The sequence below is a fragment of the Narcine bancroftii genome, chromosome 5, assembly GCF_036971445.1.
Source record: "Narcine bancroftii isolate sNarBan1 chromosome 5, sNarBan1.hap1, whole genome shotgun sequence".
In the NCBI taxonomy this organism is placed as follows: domain Eukaryota; kingdom Metazoa; phylum Chordata; class Chondrichthyes; order Torpediniformes; family Narcinidae; genus Narcine; species Narcine bancroftii.
In genome coordinates, this window is record NC_091473.1 from 222,661,880 (window position 1) to 222,681,887 (window position 20,008).

The 20,008-nt window shown below is 40.4% G+C and overlaps 1 protein-coding gene across 2 annotated transcripts in view; it reads left to right on the forward strand.

The window, feature by feature from the left end:
- Nucleotides 1-20,008, forward strand: part of LOC138764939 (adiponectin receptor protein 1-like) — a 23,538-nt gene continuing 3,530 nt past the window's right edge. The window contains exons 1-7 of one of the 2 annotated variants that reach the window (XM_069941415.1): nucleotides 1-164; nucleotides 438-557; nucleotides 1,926-2,089; nucleotides 6,512-6,637; nucleotides 8,328-8,499; nucleotides 9,281-9,467; nucleotides 10,631-10,818. In XM_069941415.1, the coding sequence (XP_069797516.1) occupies nucleotides 1,961-2,089; nucleotides 6,512-6,637; nucleotides 8,328-8,499; nucleotides 9,281-9,467; nucleotides 10,631-10,818 (802 nt within the window). In that variant the 5' untranslated portion in view covers nucleotides 1-164; nucleotides 438-557; nucleotides 1,926-1,960. The remainder of the gene's footprint in view (nucleotides 165-437; nucleotides 558-1,925; nucleotides 2,090-6,511; nucleotides 6,638-8,327; nucleotides 8,500-9,280; nucleotides 9,468-10,630; nucleotides 10,819-20,008) is intronic. The other variant, XM_069941414.1, reaches the window with a different exon arrangement.

The window sequence follows — 20,008 nt, forward strand, 5'->3', positions numbered from 1 at the left end:
AATCCGGAAAAGTTTGCCGGGGACCCGGAAGTGACCGGTCGGGGCTTTGGAGGGTTGTGGTGAAGCTTCTGGCCGGCTCTGAGCAACGGGCGAGGGTGGCGGGGGACGGGAAGGACACTGGGCGGCGAGCGGCGCCTGGCTGCAAGCATTCTGGCGACAATCGGGTAAGAAGGCTATCTGCAGTGACGGGGGTAAGTCAAGAGCTCGGTGGCTCGATCCGGATAAGGAGAGACAGCAGATACTGGGAATCCGAAATAAGTGCCGCCAATGCAGGGAGTACTCAGCAGATCAGGGCAGCAAGTAGGGAGAGCGAAATGGGACCAGCTGGGTCGGCATGGATAAGTGGGGCCGAAAGGCCTGTTTCCGTGCTGGAGAGCTCTCTGACTGGGTCAGTGGACTTCGATCCACAGCGTTAACTCTCATTTCTCCTTCCACAGATTCCCGGCTGAGCCGCCGAGTGTCCGGCAATTTATGTACGGATTAGAGTGAGATATCCCCGAAGAAAGGGGAACTGGTGGGTATACTATGCTCAGTTTTCCAAAGATGCCTCATCAAAGGTGATTTTTCAGAAAAATAAAAGCTTGCTTAGTGTGGAAGGGAATATATTAACATGGATAGAGTGGCTTGTCAATAGGAAACAAAGATTAGAAATTGATGGAGTGGGCAAAAAAATCTAGTAAATGTTTTGTTTTCAATTTATAGATTTGTTAGTACACTTAGTAGATTATTTAAATAGTGGGATTATAGAGATCTAGGATACAGATCTGATGTCCTGGTGTATAATTTGATTTTAAAAAATGTTAGGTAGATAGAGCAAGTAATGAAGAAATCTAGCGAATTATTGTTCATGGCTGGGGAGCTGAATATAAAAGGTAGGTTACATTTCAGTCATATCAAGTATTTGTGAGTCTACCATCCGAAGTCCATTTAAGGGAGTACATTAATGCAGTAGAAGATGTTCTGAGGTTTACCAAGAAGAGATGGGCTGAGCAATGTGGAAAGGTTGCACAGATTAAACATGACCATGTGAAGAACTAGCCTGAAGTACTTGTAGGATAAAAAGGGAGAAAGGCACTCAAATCATTGAGGGGATTCAGGTAGTTGAGGATATGCCCAGCAAATAATTAAGTGACAACCAGCAGGTGTGATGCATATAGATTTTCAGAAGGCATTCAATAAGATCCCATGCGGGATGTGAGTGAACAAGTTTCAAACATAAGGAATAAGGTGTAATATAGTGAAAGGTTTGGAACTGCATTGAAGGTGATCTTGACAATTGACAGAAAAGCGCGAAGGACCTCGTGGCTCACTCCATTTCCTTTTTTTAATGTTCGAGGTAGAAAATGGTCTAGATCAGCAAGAAAGGGGAAAAATTCAGAAGGAGAGGAATGAGGAAGGGATGAGTGTGATGGGATGCATCCAAGGAAGTAAACTAGGGGTGAGGTTAAGGATGAGGATAGAGAGTTAGACGTTGATGGAAGGGGATAAGAACATTTGGCTGAAGGTGTTACTACAGGGTGCTGGATGTTGAGGATGAAGGAAGCCAGAGCTGGTGGAATATTTGTGATGTATTGCAGCATTGAGGTTAATGGAAAGATGAGAATGGATAAAACTGTGGAGAGACTCAAAAATGAGAGTCTTAGAAATAGGGATCTGGTGGTGGCTGAGGTGTACTGAGGGATACAGTGAAGGGGTACTTGCTTTGCAACTAATCACAATATTACCGACCCTTTGCTGCAAAGATGGACAGACCCCTGGAATTAACATGTGCTGCTCTGGATAGAGAGTAGGAGGGCAGGGTTTGATTAAGGCTGTGGATAGTTTTTAAATGGGTAATTCTGAAATGTGGGTTATAAGAATAAACAGGGATAACAAAGATACTGGGTCCTTGCCCTCATTTCTCTTGGTCTGATGTTTTGCACTAGACTTTGCCAGGCAGCAGGCTTGGATTGCAGCATCCATGTCTGCCCAGAGATCACCGAGGGAAGTGTGTGGGGTGTCCAACAACAGTGGTGAGAGAAGCAATGTCGAATTAACTGAACTGCTGGATGACAAACCAGAGTATCAGGCCAGTGGAAAGTCTGTAACGGTAAGTGCTTGTGGCCAAAGAGTGGAAACGTTGGGGCAGAGGGTGGAAGGGAAGAGAGAGATTTCCAGTTTAAATCTTCATGTTTAGATATATGGGTTTGATATTATCAAAGTTCAGATTTACTGTCAGAGTACATGCATACAACCCTGAGATTTTTTGGTTTTGATGACATTGAGTTCAAGGTTGTGAGTACACCAAGGTTTTTAGTCTCCCTCCCTTTTCATACAGCCCTCTGCTGTTGTATTGTCAGCAAATTTGCAAATGGTGGTGGTGTCCTACCAAGCCACCAAGTTATAAGTATAAAGTGAAGGGGGAGGGGGGGGGGGGAAAATTAAGAATGCAGCCCTGAGGTGCACTGGTACTGATGGAGATTGTGGAGGAGATGTTCTTACCAGGACTCACTGATTGTTGTCTTGAGGTGTGGAAAATCCATGAGCCAATTACCCAGTGGGGTATTGATGCTCAGTTTTCTCATCGGCTTTGAGGGGATGATGGTGTTGAACTGTGGTCGATAAAGAGCATCCTGTTGTATGCGTCTTTGTTGTCCAAGTGTTTCAGGGCTTTGTGTAGAGCCAGTGAGATGGCATCTGCTGTAGATCTGTTGCTGCGGTGGGCAAATTGAAATGGATCCATGTTGTCACTCACACAGGAGCTGATGAGCTTCAACAACAGCCTCTACAACAACACTCACTGTGGATGTGAGTGCCACTGGTGGTCTGTAGTCATTTAGGCAGGTCACCGCACTCTTCTTGAAAATAAGTTAATTTTAGGCTCCATCTTGGTACTCCTTGCTGTTATAATCAGAGGCTGCAAACCCATGGATTGTCTTTGGGGTTAGGCTGGATACTGGTTGGGGGCTGTGATATTTTAATAAAGTGACAGATGAACCTCCAACAATAATTATTTCAACATTACAGGACAGATATTTTTCTCCCAGTTATTAAGTCACCAGACCTGAATCTCTTGAATAGACAGATTAAGTTCGATCTGATTTGTTACGTGACGCAGAATATAGTGAGAAGGATTCTTCTGTGAGCAGTCGAATAGGTTGTATCTAACATTAATAAAGCTGTGAAAAGAGCACAAAGAATTTAATTAGAGTTACAATGAATATGAAAGATCAGTACAAAGCAAAGGCAACATCGCTGTGGGGCTCATTCAGGAGTCTGATGGCTGCAGGGAAAAACTGTCTGTTAGTGCACAATTTTATATCCTTGAGCTATCTCCCCAATGAGAGGAGGAAGAAGAAAGTGTGCCTGGGATGTGTTGGTGCCTTTCATTATGTTGGTTGTGTTTTTTTTCCTTCGCATTGGGAGATGCAGATAGAGTCCATTGAGGGAAGTTTGCATGATATTCTGAGCTGTATTTACTACCTTCTGCAGCATCCGAACTTGAGCAGAGCAGCACCCGCACCGTGCTGTGATGGTGCCCTTGCAGAAGTTGTTGAGAGACAGAGGCTAGCTTTGGAATCTGGAATTGTTATTCAGCCAAGACACCCTGAAACATCGTAACACAAGCGCCTCGTTGGTGTGGAGTCAGAAGAGACAAATTAGACCTCGCACCTTAGTTCTCCAGCATTTACCAGACTTTTGCTATTGTCCACAGCTCTATGTTTTAGCATGTTCTTGAGACCTTAGCACAAAATATAGGGTGAAACCTCCAGAGCAATTCTGAGGGATTGCTGGATCATCAAAAATTCTGCATCGATGAGATGTTGAACAAAGACCCAGTCTGCTCGGGTGGGGGGTGGGGGTGGGGGGGGGGGGGAACAAAAAAAATCTCCTAACATTCTTTGAAGATCCTGTGAATTACCACTGTTATCCCACTATTATTTAACTTAAAATAGCTGCTAAAAGAATATTTAATTGTTTTAAAAAATCCTGCTATTGAGAGATGGATGTTGCTGAGCACGTTATCTGTCTCTTGTATTGCAACAATGGTTACACTTCATTGCTTTAAAGCATTTTAGGATGAAAATGCAAACAATTCGTACACAGTAAGATCCTATGAACAGAAAATATGTCAGATGACCTAACATGTTGATGATATGTTGTTGAAATTTATCTAGTAGTCTTACAAATGAACCCAGTGACATTTCTATTCACCTGAATAAGAAATTTAGAGCATGTAGCATAGAAATCTACTACACAGTACAGGCCCTTTGGTCCACTGTATTGTGCTAACCCAATAACCTATTCTAACAGCTGCCTAGAATTTCTCTACTACATATCCCCTTCATTTTTGTCAGTTCCATGTGCCTTTCTAATGGTCTCTTAAACTATTCTATTGTATCTGCCTCTCCCACCATTGCCGGCAGCACATTCCATGCACCCAACTCTCTATATCTCCCACTGCCAATTTAATGCTTCAGTCCAAAGAATGCACTAGCGTTGCTCAGCACTTAGCACTGTGACCACAGCGAATAGGTGTGAAATTTTAACTTTCCAGTTCATTTACTGTCACGTGCCAAGAAGCAGTGAGAAAGTTTGTTTTATGAGCAATCCAACTAGATTTCCCATACATAATACACAGTGCAGAAGTGTAAAATTATAGAGAGAGATCAATACAGAGCAAAAGGAACATGATTTTACTAGTATAAAACACTAATGTCTGCAGAGACCATGATTGAAATAAAAACATAATGCTGGATTAAACAAGCCTGAAACGTTGGTGATGTATCTTAATCTTTGCTATGTAAAGTACACGGTTTGATCTGCTGAATTTCTCCAGCATTATAATTTTCATAGTGTGAGGTTCATTCAAGAGTCTGATAACAGCACGAAAGAAACTGTCCTTGAATCTGGTGGTGCATGAACTCACAGTTGAGCATCTTCTCCCTGATGGAAGGAGGGTGAGAGAATGTGGGATGAGTCTTAAAGTATTGCCTGCTTTTCCAAAGCAATGAATAATAGGAGTTAGTGGAGGGGAGGGTTTTTTGTGTGATGGTGTGAGGTGCATTCACAACTCTGCAGATCATCGCAGCCTTGGGTGGAGTAATTCCCATACTGGTTCAATTGCATGGTTTTGGGATGAAAGTTACCAACAACTGAGGTGAACTGACCGAATGTACATTAAAAGTGGAAGTTGTTTTTTTTATGAATGTACCACAAGCATGGCTCAATTCTTGAACCTGCGGCCTTCTCAGCAATGGGCTCTGGGAATACAAAGCTTTGAGGGTGGGGAGGGGGGGGGTGGTTTCCGTGTTAGCTGATGCAGACCGGAGCAATAATTAACTTTCTACATCCATATGATCATCAGTCTAGGTCTGTGAGCAGGTTAGGAGGAGAAATCATTAGGTTAGGAGGAGAAATCATTAGTTTAGGTTCCTGGTCACTTTCCAGTGATTCATGTTAGATGAAGTTGAAATCCAGTTCAGCCTTTAACCCTGTGTGTCGTTCTTGTAGGTCAGGCTGATTGTGCTAAGAGTGGTCACTCAGGGGAAGTGACATCATTGGCCTCAAGTATGTACGAATCCAGGAAGGGCCAGGAGAAAATAAGCCAACGGGAGAGCTGAGATTGCAAAGATTTGGTTGGATTCATAGACAATACTATGTGTGAATGTGGCTCTGACCTCCAAGAAGAGGTGGAAAATCTCATTATATGGTACAAGAGTAGGAGTCTCAACATGGCCAAGACGAAGGAAATGATTGTGGACTTTGGGAGGACCAGGAATGACCACCCTCCACTACACATCAATAACTGTAGTGGAGAGAGTAGAGAGCACCATGTTCCTTGGACTCCACTTAGCAAGTGACCTATTGTGGACACACAACTCCTCACTTGCCCGGAAGAAACAACAGTGACTGCGATTCTGGAGAAGACTGAAGCAAGCAAGGGTACAGGCCACCATCATGTCAACTTTCTATAAGAGTTCTATCAAGAGCATTCTGGCCAGCTGCATCACAATGTGCTCGGTTGCTGCAGAGAAATGGATTGGAGATCAAGCTACAGGACCGTAAGAGTGGAAGAGAGAATCACTGGGATTCCCCTCCACCCCCATCAACGTGACCTGACGGGGTCGTTGTCTGAAGAGGGCATGCAAAATCATTGGGGATCCCTTCCATCTTGCACACAACATCTTTAAGCTGCTCCCATTGGGGAAGAGATGCAGGAGTATCAGAGCCAGGCTGAGAAACAGCTTGTTCTCATGGGCGGTGAGAATGCTGAGCAACCAAAGGAACTGCTCACACTACCCATCTGAGACTCTTGTATTTCCAAAACCATATTTATTAATTCATTTCTATATGTGAACCCTTCTCCTGCATCATATGTATTGTTTGTCTATTTGGGTGTTCTGTCTGGTTGTGTGCATTCATGTTTTCCACTAAGGACGGGATAAGACTGTTTCATCAGGTTGTACTTGTGCAACCAGATGATACTCAATTTGACTTGAACTTGAATGATTCTGCTGTTACTTTGTAGGGAATGGAACTTAAGACCGACCCTGGAGCACAAAATGAAGAGGAAGAGGAAGAGGATGTGCGAGTGCTGACCCTCCCTCTGCAGGCTCATCATGCTATGGAGAAGATGGAGGAATTTGTCTACAAGGTACGACGCGGTACTGTGTCCTGGCATGTGAGAAATGAGAACAGGCCCATATAACCTTTGAACTCAGTCTGCTGTTGACACTCTACAGCAGCCATTCTCAACCTTTTTTTTGGCTATGGCCCCCTTATGAATGATTCTGCTCAAAGTTTATGGGTCCCCTTTCCTGAGAAAGCAGTCAAGTTTTGGTTTCTTCCATACTTCTCCTACTGAATACAATAGTGTGTGCCCGAAGTGGTTCAGAATTATTACTGGATTTCTTTACTCTTGACTGGAGTCATTGCCCATCAGGGAAGTTGGATGTGGTTGCTGGAGGCTGTCATCAGGCAGTCCTGATGCCAATCATCTTTAGCTGTTTCCTCAATGACCTTCCTTCCATCATGAGATCAGAAGTAGGAATGTTCACTGAAGATTACACCCTTCAATTCTATTGGCAGTGCCTCAGAGAAAATGAAGCAACAGGATTGAGGTGACTTTCAGGCATGTGCTAATAAGCAGCATCCTTGCCACAAAAGTTCTGGCCGATGATGATTTTCAAAAAAGAAGCGTCTTAACTACCTCCTCTTGACAAACAAAACGATCACCATTATCAGCCTGGGCTGGGCAGTTCACCATTTACAAACTGCTGGACAGCCACACGAATGCAAGAGCCCACCCAGTGGCTGAGTGTCATGTAGCTCCTCACCTGACATTCCACCATGTATAAGACATGAATGGAATGGCCTCCCAGATGAGGGCAACCCCAACAACAATCCACCCCATCCTTCACCCGAGACATTCACTCCCACAACCACTGGCACAACCTGGCTGTCTACAAAATGTACTACTATTAGTTACCTGGGCTATTTTGGCAACAACTCCCAAAACCCTGACCTCTGGACATGTGGTGCATGGAAACATGATTTCATCCGAGAACAAGTCATTGGTTCTTCATTATATTTGTAGGCCTTTTGGTCGAACTCATCCATGTCACCCAAGTCTTTTTTTAACCAGAGCTAATTCTATTTGCCTGCATTATATACTTATAAATCATTGTACTCGAGTTCCAGAAACCTGGAAGTACCTTTCCCCCAAAAAAAGGCAGTGGTAGAAAGAGTGGTACATGATTTGCCCGAGGGGCAAGTAATAAATGTTAGCCTTCTGATGCCATTCAAAGCTTAATAATCAGATATTATAACATTTTCTATGACTGAATGTAACATTTTCCAATTTTATTGTGGTCCCTAACATAAAATTTATAAACACCAGGACTTCTCTATCACCATGTCCTTAATAGCATGTCTACCTTATGTCCTCAGTCACTGAGAATCTTTGTCATTTCAGCCTCTACTCTCTAATAATCTGGGATGCTCAGAACTCTGCCGTCTATGTTTTGCCACCTCCAGCCCCATCCGAAATCCCACTGCTTTGAATTCAGCATCCTTGTCCAGAAATCCCTCCTCGGCCTCCTCTTTGAAGTGGGAAGTGTCATAGCCATATTGAACAGGAACTCTGATGTTACAATGGCCTGTGAATATGCTCCATGTCTGAAGGCTGGGGGGGTGGGCGGTGCAGGTGCCAGGAGCAGAGAGATGCTGGCAGCACACATTTCTCATGTGATTAGATGGTGACATTTGCCTGTAATAATGAAAGGGTCAGAAATACACCTGTAGAAGTAGTTTGTTCCACTAAGAAACAAAATTACATGTTTCAGGTTTGGGAGGGCCGCTGGCGAGTGATCCCCTATGATGTGCTCCCTGACTGGCTGAAAGATAATGACTATCTCCTTTACGGGCACAGGCCACCTATGCCCTCTTTTCGAGCTTGCTTCAAGAGTATCTTCAGAATCCACACAGAGACCGGTAACATCTGGACACACCTATTGGGTAATTCATGAGTCTAACTCTCAGCTGTTTTTAATGCATCTACAAACACAAATGGTCTTTGTTGTTACATACCAAAACTTCTCTTCTGTAATGGGGCCTGTAATGATCTAAATTCTGTCTCCCCCAGCTGTAGGTTGGTCTTCGGCATTAGATTCCACAGCGTCGTGAGATTATTTAGTGACGAATCCAGTTTTTAAATGGGTTACTTCACTGTTGTAGGGTCAGGTAGTGGCTCCTAGACCACCAAAGATTTGCCTATTGTTACATCACTTTTTTTGCAACTAATTGCTAATGTGAATATTTATCCTTCTTAGATTTTTTTCCTTTTTCGGGTGTTTTAATTTGTACATAATGTTTTGCATACTGTGTGGCTGCAGCAAGTAAGAATGTCAGTGCATCTGCACATGTTATCTATGACGATAAACACTCATCAGATGTAACATAAGGCCAGCCACACTGATAATCAACTGAGAAAGAAGAAAGCCCGAGAGTTGGAGGATGTGGAAGGGAGCGAGGCGAGATGGGGAAGGGTGGGAGGAATGGATGATGGCCTTGGTAGGGGAAAGAATGGTGAGAGGTAGGAGAAGCTTTCAACCAGACAAATAGAAAACATTAGCTCTGGGACAAGTGTGCATTCGTCAGTCTTGCTGTTTTACGTTCAGAAGATTTTTTTGCTGAGAACAATGTAACACTTTTTTTAAAATTTAGTTTTAATCTGATAGAGTTCTCTTGTCTGGTGTGCATGCTAGCAAATGTTTCACTAACTGAAGCTCTTTCACAGGTTTTGTCTTTTTCCTGGGTCTGGGAATCCTGACTCTCCTGCGGCCCAATATGTACTTCATGGCCCCTCTGCAGGAGAAGGTAGTCTTCGGGATGTTCTTCCTGGGAGCTGTCCTGTGCCTCAGCTTCTCCTGGCTGTTCCACACGGTATACTGCCATTCTGAGAAAGTCTCCCGGACATTCTCCAAGTGAGTAATAAGGATCCATGCCCTGCATGCGAGAGCTGGTGAATAGGTACAGTAAAACCCCTGGTATCTGGCACCTATGGGGATTGGTAGATGCCGGATATGCAAATTTTACAGTTGCTTGAGATTCACTGTAACAATGCGTACCATATATACGTGTGTAATAATCCATACCGTTTATTTTAAATTTATTTATTTCCTTTTTTTTTGCTGATAAACTTGGGGTTGCCGGTTGCTTGAATTCCGGATAACGAGGATTTTACTGTATTAATGTACACTCTAATTCTCTCGATCAAAGGGAGGGGATATGGGTGTGTTTGGGATGGAATGTGTAGTTTTGATGAGGTGCACATTTGCCAGAACAAAGACAAGTAAATAAAATGAGCTGATCGTCCTCACGAATCTTGGAGTATAGAAGGAGGCTCTTCTTCCCACCGTGCCCACACTGAGCATTTAACACTCATTTACACAAACCTCATCTTGCCCTCTCTGCATTCCCTTAAACTCCCCAAGGTTGTACCCTTACCTAGACAGCAGGTACCAATTAAGGCAACCAATTTACACGCATTTGGGAAGAAACCAGAACACCCAGGGGAAACTCAGATGGTTACAGCTCCACTGCAAATCCACATCACTAGATGTCAGGATTGAACCAAAGTCACTGGAGCTGCAAGATGGCAGCTATACCGGCTTTGGCAGTATGAGATCAGTGGTGTGAAAGTTGGGTTTGGATTGTACCCTGTCTCAGCAATGCTACTAGCCCTGATACAGTTCTGGTGTGCTCTGTCCCTTGTGGGATGTCAGTGTGAAGGCTGATAATGTTCTATCATTTTGCTGTTAAGTGCTTGTTGACCTCCATTCACACAACTCTGAGATCTCACTGCTTCTCCACCGTACCCAATTTTAATCATACCAGCATTAGTACCTGTATTGTAAGTCCTAAATTCTGGAATTTTTCTGCCTAAATCCTGGAATTCTTTCCTAAATTATCATGATCTTGTATCCCTTTGAATCTACCTAAAACCCACCTTGTTCACCAAGCCTCCTTGTATAACTCGATGAGTCTTGGGATGTTGTACATTAAAGGAGCTATGTTAATGGAAATTACTATCGTACTCTTTTATCACTCACATGGCTCTTCCTCATGTGTTGCTCTTTGTTCCCAGGTTGGACTATTCAGGAATTGCTTTGCTCATTATGGGCAGCTTCGTCCCCTGGCTATATTACTCTTTTTACTGCTCCCCCCAGCCCCGGCTCATCTACCTCGGGATTGTTTGTGCTCTAGGGATATCGGCCATTATTGTTGCCCAATGGGATCGATTTGCAACACCGAAACACCGGTTAACAAGAGCAGGTGAGGCCATTAATCCATCAGCATAATGGTGGTAGAGGAGGAAAGAAACAAAGCTCTGGTTATTTCATCTACCAATCCTCTTTACTAGATCAGGATTTGTGTCCTGACGGCAAGATTGATGGCAGAAATTAGAGCTGAACTTCTCATTCTGTTTGACCTGTCTGGATTATTCATTGGGTGACACAAATTATAATTGATTAGAAAAGAAGTAATTCTGATTGTAAAACTGAAGATTGTATTAGTTACAGTTGGTATTATTTCACCAGTTGCCAAGTTTCCATATACATCAGTGAAATCAAAAAATGTTTGCTTGGCATTGAACACCATCATTTTATATGTTTCATGTGCAGAAGTAAGGTAAATAGTCTTTTTTTCCAACAATGAGTGTAAAACTAGAAAGTATAGATTTATGGTGAGAGGGTAAAGATTTAAAGGGAACTTGAGGGCACTATTATCACCCATTTGGTGGGTATGTGGAATGAGCTACCAGAGGAAATGGTAGATACGTGCAATTGCAATGGTTAAAACCATTTGGACAGGAATTACTTTGAGAGATATGGCCCAAGTGCAGGGAAATGCATCGAACTCGGGTTGACAACTTTGTTGGCATGGACAAGTTGGGCGGAAGGGCCTATTTCAGTGATCTAACTCTATAGATGTTTGCAGACAAAAGAAATAGAAGCATCTTCCCCTTCAACCTTGCTCTGCCATTCATCAAGATTCTTCTACCCCGATGACATTTCCAACGCTATCTCTGTATCCCTTGGCTCTTAATGTCCATAATCAATGATTGTGTGTGAAGACACTTCCCCACATCTCATTCTCTCTCAACCCCCCCCCCCCCCCCTGCTCCTTTGCCCAGCTTGTGCACACAGTCCTCCTTGCATTTGCCATTTGTAACTTTGGGTTAGATTTCCTTTTATTCTTACATACTCCCTGAGAATACAGTACCAGTTTCCTCATTCTTTCCACTTTCAAACCCCCCCCCCCCCGAGGAATAGTCCTATGAACCTTATCACTGTGCCAGCAAATCTTTCCTTGGGTAAAGAGACAAAACTTGACACATTTCTGCAAGGCCAACTTCTCCATACCCTTTTACGATTGCAATAAGACTTCCTTACCATCTCTGCTAATCATCTGTTACATTGAACGCTGGCCTTTTGTGACCAGTGCAAAGACATGCATGTCCTTGCACAACCAAAATCTCACCATTTAACAAATACTTTTTCTGTTACTCCTTAATGTCATCTTCATAAATATATTGTACAAATGAACCAAAACTCTTACCTGCAGCCACACAGCCATGTCAGATTCACCAACTACAATGATGTAAATTAAATAGCCACAATACACCAAGACAGAAAAAAACGCAATAAATGTAAAAGGATAGATAATATTCACAGTCGCAGTATGTACAAGAAAAAAAAAGACATTTCAATTGTGCATTTTAAGCCCATCCCTTATTTCTCTTGAGCAGGTGATGTCTCCTGATTGCGAAAGTACTCCCATGATATTGTGGGTGTGGTTCCAGGGTTTTGACCGAGTGATGTGAGTGTATTTCCAGGTTTGGATGGTGTGTGGTGTGGAAGGCAGTTTGCAGGATGGTGGTCCTTGTGGCCAAAATCCTCATCGTGATGTAAGTCATGCATCTGATAGTTGTTGGGGACATTGCCTTGGCTGCAGCACTTCGACGTAGATGGTACACACTGTTGCTGCTGGAGGAAGCAAATTTTCATGGAGGTGAATGGAATCAAGAGCTGCTTTGTCCTAGGTATAGTCAAGTCCAGTTGTTGTTGGAGTTGCAACCAACCAGGCAAAGGGAGAGTATCCCATCACAGAGCTGTCTTAGTGGAGGAGTCACATGATGGAGTAGTGGCCGGTCAGGGAATTCTAGCCCTCTCCGGAAAAGTTGAAAAAAAACACACAAAACACAAAGGTACAAGAATAAAAATTAAAATAAAGTAAAAGTAAAGGTGAGAAGAAAATGGCAGCGAAGAGAGAAAAGTCGAAAGCAACGGGAAGAAGAGAAGAGGAAAGAACGTCGGAAGAAGAAGGTGAAGGCCTTACCTGTCCGAGGAGGCCCGCACGGAGAGAGAAGCCCGCTCCCTAAGGTCGGTGGAAGTCCCGAGCTCAGGACTACAAAAATGGCTCGCGGAGCCGAGTAAAAGTGCGCAACCGCGCATGCAAAAAAACACACTGACGGGAGGGGGAAACACTGAGGAGTCGATCTCCACAGCTGAGAGTGACAGCTGCAACACAGCAACAGGAAGAGAACACAGAAAACAACGAGAACAAGAAAGAAGAGAGCAAAAAGAAAACAAGAAAACAACAGATGGCCAACCCAGAGGAAGAAGAAGAAGAAGAAGAACATAGAGAAATGGAAGAAGAAGGGAAAGGCAGGACAATGGATATATATTTTTTTAAAGAATATATGGAATCAGTAAAAGAATGGCAATTACAAGAATTTAATGAAATAAAAAGAAGAATTAAGAGTGCAGAAGAAAAAATGAATAAAATAGAGATGGTCATATCAGAGATAGGAAAAAGAGTGGACAATGTGGAAGAACGAGAAATAATCGTAGAAATGGAAGTAGAAGACTTAAAAGAGAAATTAGAAGAATCTAATAAAAAAGTTAAAGAGGCACAAGAGCTGTTAGCTCAGAAGATAGATACAATGGAAAACTATAATAGAAGAAATAATATAAAGATAGTGGACCTTAAGGAAGATGAAGAAGGCAAGAATATGAGAGAATTTATAAAAGATTGGATCCCCAGGGTCCTGGGAAGACCAGAATTACAGGAAGAAATGGAAATAGAGAGGGCACATAGAACACTAGCCCCGAAACCACAACCGCAGCAAAAACCAAGATCCATTTTAGTAAAATTCTTAAGATATACAACAAGAGAAAATATATTGGAGAAAGCAATGAAGAAAATAAGAGAAGACAAAAAGCCACTGGAATACAAAGGTCAAAAAATTTTTTCTATCCAGACATAAGTTTTGAACTTCTGAAGAAGAGGAAGGAGTTCAATACAGCAAAAACGATCCTATGGAAAAAAGGATGTAAATTTATGTTAAAGTACCCAGCGGTACTTAAAATAGTTATTCCAGGGCAACAAAACAGACTATTCTTGGATCCGGAGGAAGCACAAAAATTTGCAGAACAACTACAAAACAAGCAGAGAGATGAAGACATGTAATGAGTGTAAAAATGACCACGAACTCTATGTATGTGTGTAAAGGGGTATATATATAGATGTGTATGTATATATGTGTGTACATGAGTGTATCCGTATTTAGAGGAAAATATATAGAGTATAGATAAGGGAATGAAAGGGAACAGAATAAATAAGGAGGGAATTAAAAGAGTGACCTTTGTTATATATGAAAATTGAAATCTTTCCCGGGGGGGGGGGGGGGCTGGGTGGGGAGGAGTTATGGTAACTGCAAAATCAGTTGACGCTTGCGAGTGAATTCGCAAATCCAAATGGAGAGGGGAGATGTGGTTGCCCGACAAGGGATAAAGGGCAACTCAGAAGGGGGAAGGGGAGAATGGGGTTAAAGAAGTTTTAGATAGGAGAAAAAGGGAAATGTTTGATGTTTTAGAAATGTTGTCTTATAAAGTGTTCAAAACAAGAAAGCAGAAATGGATAAGAAGGAAAGGTGATGATGAGGAAACGGAAAGGGAAGATAAACAAAGTATTAAATGGCTACGTTGAACTATATGACTTTAAATATTAACGGAATACATAACCAAATCAAAAGGAAGAAACTGCTAAATTTACTGAAAAAAGAAAAAATTGATATAGCATTCGTGCAGGAAACACATTTAACTGAAATGGAGCATAAGAAATTAAAGAGAGATTGGGTAGGACATGTAACAGCAGCGTCATATAATTCAAAAGCTAGAGGAGTAGCTATTTTACTGATTAATACCAATTAAAATAGAAGAGGAAATAATAGATCCAGCAGGGAGATAAGTAATGATAAAATGTCAGATATATTCGGAGTTTTGGAATTTACTCAATGTATATTCACCCAACGAAGAAGATCAAAAATTTATGCAAGATATTTTTTTGAAGATAGCAGACACGCAAGGGAACATATTAATAGGAGGTGATTTCAACCTTAATTTGGATTCAAATATGGATAAAACTGGGGAAAAAATTAACAGAAAGAACAAAGTAACCAAATTTATAATTAAATCGATGCAAGAAATGCAACTTTTGGATATATGGAGGAAACAACACCCAAAGGAAAAGGAATATTCTTATTATTCGGGTAGACATAAAACATACTCAAAAATAGACCTATTCCTGTTATCAGCTCGTATGCAGGACAGAGTAAGAAAAACAGAATATAAAGCTAGAATATTATCGGACCATTCACCCTTGATATTGACAATAGAGTTAGAGGACATCCCTTCAAGAATGTATAGATGGAGATTAAACTCCATGCTACTTAAAAGGCAGGATTTTAGAGAATTCATTGAAAGACAAATTAAAATGTACTTTGAAATAAATACGGAATCAGTGAAAGATAAGTTTATACTATGGGACGCAATGAAAGCGTTCATCAGAGGGCAAATAATAAGTTATGTAACCAAGATGAAGAAGGATTACAATCAGGAAACAGAGCAGTTGGAAAAGGAAATAGTAAATATAGAAAAAGAATTAACAATGAAGGAAGACACAACTAAAAGAAGAGAATTGGCAGATAAAAAAATAAAATATGAAACACTACAAACATATAAGGTGGAGAAGAACATAATGAAGACAAAACAGAAATATTATGAGCTCGGGGAAAAAATGCACAAAATTCTAGCATGGCAGCTTAAGACAGAACAAACTAAGAGAATGGTATTGGCATCAAGGAAAAAAGACAAACAAATCACATATAATCCAACGGAGATTAATGAAAACTTTAGAGAATTCTATGAACAATTATACCAAACTGAAAACGAAGGGAAAGAAGACAAAATAGATGAATTTTTAACTAAAATTGAACTACCAAAATTACAAATAGAGGAGCAAAATAAATTAACAGAACCATTTGAAATAGTAGAAATACAAGAGATAATAAAAAAACTATCAAATAATAAAACACCAGGAGAGGATGGATTCCCAATAGAATTCTATAAAACATTTAAAGATTTAATAATTCCTCCCCTCCTGGAAGTAATCAACCAGACTGACAAAACACAAAGCTTACCAGATTCATGCAAAACAGCAATAACAAAGCAAGGGAAAGATCCACTCACACCAGCGTCATATAGACCAATATCATTACTTAACACAGATTATAAGATAATAGCTAAACTATGAGCAAACAGATTAGCAGATTATGTACCTAAAATGGTAAATCTAGACCAAACTGGATTTATTAAAAAAAGACAGACAACAGACAATATTTGTAAATTTATTAACTTAATTCATGCAGTAAAAGGGAGTAAAGTGCCAACAGTAGCAGTTGCTTTAGACGCAGAGAAGGCCTTTGACAGAGTAGAATGGAATTATTTATTCAAAGTATTGAAAAAAAATTCAGTTTACCAGAGAAGTATATTAATTGGATTAAAGCATTATATAAGGGGCCACTGGCGAAAGTGACAGTAAATGGATATATATCAAAGCAATTTAATTTAAGCAGATCAACAAGGCAGGGATGCCCACTATCACCCTTATTGTTCGCGTTAGCTATAGAACCACTAGCAGAATTGATAAGAACAGAAAATAAAATAAAAGGGATAAAAATAAAAGACAAGGAATATAAAATCAGTTTATTTGCAGATGATGTTATAGTATACTTAACAGAACCAGAATTATCAATAAAAGAATTATATAAGAAATTGAAAGAATATGGAGAAGTGTCGGGTTACAAGATTAACGCAAATAAAAGTGAAGCAATGCCAATGAATAATGCGGATTTCTCAAAATTTAAGAAGGAATCACCATTCAGATAGCAAATGCAAGCAATAAGATACCTAGGTATACAAATAAATAAAAACCTCGGCCATCTATATAAACTCAATTATTATCCACTAATGAAAAATTTACAGGACGATTTAGAGCATTGGAAAGATTTACCACTAACACTAATAGGAAGGATAAACTGTATTAAAATGAACATTTTCCCAAGGATACAATACCTATTTCAGGCATTGCCAATACACTTGACGGAGAAATTCTTCAAGGAGTTAAAGAAAATAATAAGGAAATTTTTGTGGAAAGGGGGGAAACCGAGGATAGCACTAGATAAATTAACAGAATGGTATAAACAAGGAGGCTTACAACTGCCAAACTTTAAAAATTATTATCGAGCCGCACAATTAAGATACCTATCAGATTTTTATCAAACAAGGGAAAAGCCAGATTGGACTAGATTAGAACTAGATAAAATAGGGGAGAAGATACCTGAACATATATTATATAAATGGGATGAAAAATTGGTACAACGTAGGAGTTCTCCAGTATTACATCATCTGCTCAATATTTGGAAAAAGATTCATGTAGAAAGGAATAAAACAAATTACCAACTACCAAAACTAATACTGACGCAAAATCAGTTAATCCCTTTTACAATAGATACCCTTTCCTTTAGAGAATGGGAGAAAAAAGGGATCAAAAGAATAGAAAATTGTTGTTCAGGAAATAAATTATTATCCTTTGAACAAATAAAGGATAAATATAATATAACTCAAGATACAGTGTTGGCATAGTACCAACTGAGATCCTACTTGAAGGACAAATTGGGAAGCAGTCTGAGGTTACCAGAGGGAAGTAATTTTGAATATGTGATTACAGATACAATGATAATCAAAAAATTTATAACAAATATGTATATTAAACTGCAAGAAAAGGAGAATGAGGAAACAAATGGTAAAACTAAACAAAAATGGGAACAAGATTTAAATATAAAGATAAAGAAGGAAACATGGGAGAAGTTATGCTCTGGAACTATGAAAAATACAATAAACACGAGGTTACGTATGATACAATATAACTGGATACACAGGCTATACATTATACCTCAAAAGTTAAATAAATGGGACCCAACAGTATCTGACAGATGTTTTCGTTGTAAAAAAGAAATCGGACAACAATTCATGTAATCTGGTCATGTGAGAAAGTAGAAAAATTTTGGGAAGATCTAAACCAGATATTAAATAAAATTACAGAAAACAATATACCAAAAAACCCAGATATTTTCCTCCTAGTTAACATAAAAAACAAAGAATTTGGACTTGATTTGGATGGTGCTCAAAAAAGATTTGTTATGATAGCCCTAGCCGTAGTAAAAAAATGTATTATGTCAACCTGGAAATTAGAAGATAATTTGAGAATACAACAATGGTATATAGAAATGAATAAATGTATTCCATTAGAAAAAATAACATATAATTTAAGAAATAATATTGAAATATTTGAACAAATATGGGAGCCATACATGGAACACAAAAGAAAAAACCTACCGGGGACATCTACCACCTAAAATAATGAAAGGAGAAGGAAATGAAAAGAATTGACTCAGTGGAATTTCTTGTTTATTTTTATTGAGTGACAACATTGTTTGAATGGTTTAATGTATCTTAGATTTTGTACTTTAAATGAATGGGGGGGGAGGTAGGGAGGGTGGGATGGGAGGAGGGAGTGTGGGGAGAAAATGACACTGTATATATTTGAAAAGGAAAATGTATGTATCTTGGTCAATGTGGTTTATGGTGTTAAAAATAAAAAATTTAAAAAAAACAGAGCTGTCTTAGTCCTTGATACTAGAAAGACTTTGGAGTTATTAGGATGAGTCATAAACCTTGGATCATTCAAGATCTAAACCTAATCTTGTAGCCACAATGTTTATACATAACTGATAAAGTTCTTGTAAGTGGTGGCATTCACTCTTTTGGACGTTAATGGAGCAGGGTCGGTTATCAGGAGGAGCTGCACAGACTTTCTATTATAGCTTTCCTTCGGACTCCATCAAGCCTTTCCAGGATCTTCAAGGTATAAGGCAAGAGTATATTGAACTACTCTCCACTTGCTTGGTTCCTACCGTACTTGGGGTTAACCTGTCCCTAATAAAGCAGGCCTTTTAATTGGGATTGCATTGATCTTAAACATTTGGTTCCTGCACCAGCCACACAGCATGGCTCCAGTGTGTACCGTGCACAAATGATGATTGCTGCCGGATCAACCCACATCTGAATGCTTTGCTGCACATGGTCATCGTCTATATAGCACATGCTATATCGTCTGAGGGTTGTGAATGGAATTGAAAGTCGTCCACATCAGCACACATCCTCATGTTCGATCTTGAAATGGAGGGAATTTGTTATCCCATCTCAGATACCCCATCAGAAAATGATTATTAATTAAATGCAATTTACTTTTAACAAATGCAAGCAGGTGGTCCTTTATTAGTTTAAATTTGACCAACTGGCATTTTTTTTCCTGTGAATCATTGTTTCTAAATTACTGATGTTAGACTAGCTTAGTCCACACCTCCTCTCTCACCACAATCCAGGGCCCCAAACCGGCCTTTCAAGTGAAGCAACCCTTCACGTGCGTCTGTGGCAGTGATCTACTACATCAGGTGGTCCCTTTATGGCCTTCTCTACGTGGAAGAGACTGGACGCAGAGAGGGAGATCGCTTCACTGAGCACCTTCGCTCTGCCCGCATCAGTGTCAGGGATCTCCCAGTGGCCAACCATTTCAATTCCATACTCGCATGTCTGTCCATGACCTCATGTACTATCCCACCAAGACCACCTGTAAAATGAAGAATGAGCACTTGATTTTCCATCTGGGCACTCTCTAACCCAATGACATTAGCAGAAACTATAGAGGTCGATGTTACTCTCTTTTCTCCTTCCCTTCCTCGCCTTCATTCCCTTAGCTCTCTACACCCTTCCCTCTATTCATCCCTCCTCCCCTGCTTGCTTCTATGGCCTCCCTCCCTTATCCATCTATTACTTCCTGTCTTTAGGACAGAGCTACTCCCCTACCTGCCTATGATATTGGTCATTTGCCTGATGAAGGGCTCAAGTCTGAAATGTTTTTTTTTAATCTTTACTATATAAAGTACACTGTTTGACCTGCTGAGTTTCTCCAGCATTGAGTTTTTACTTCAACCATGATGTCTGCAGACTTTCATGTTTTACTTTAGACTAGCTGTCTTCTTACCTTATTTTTAAAC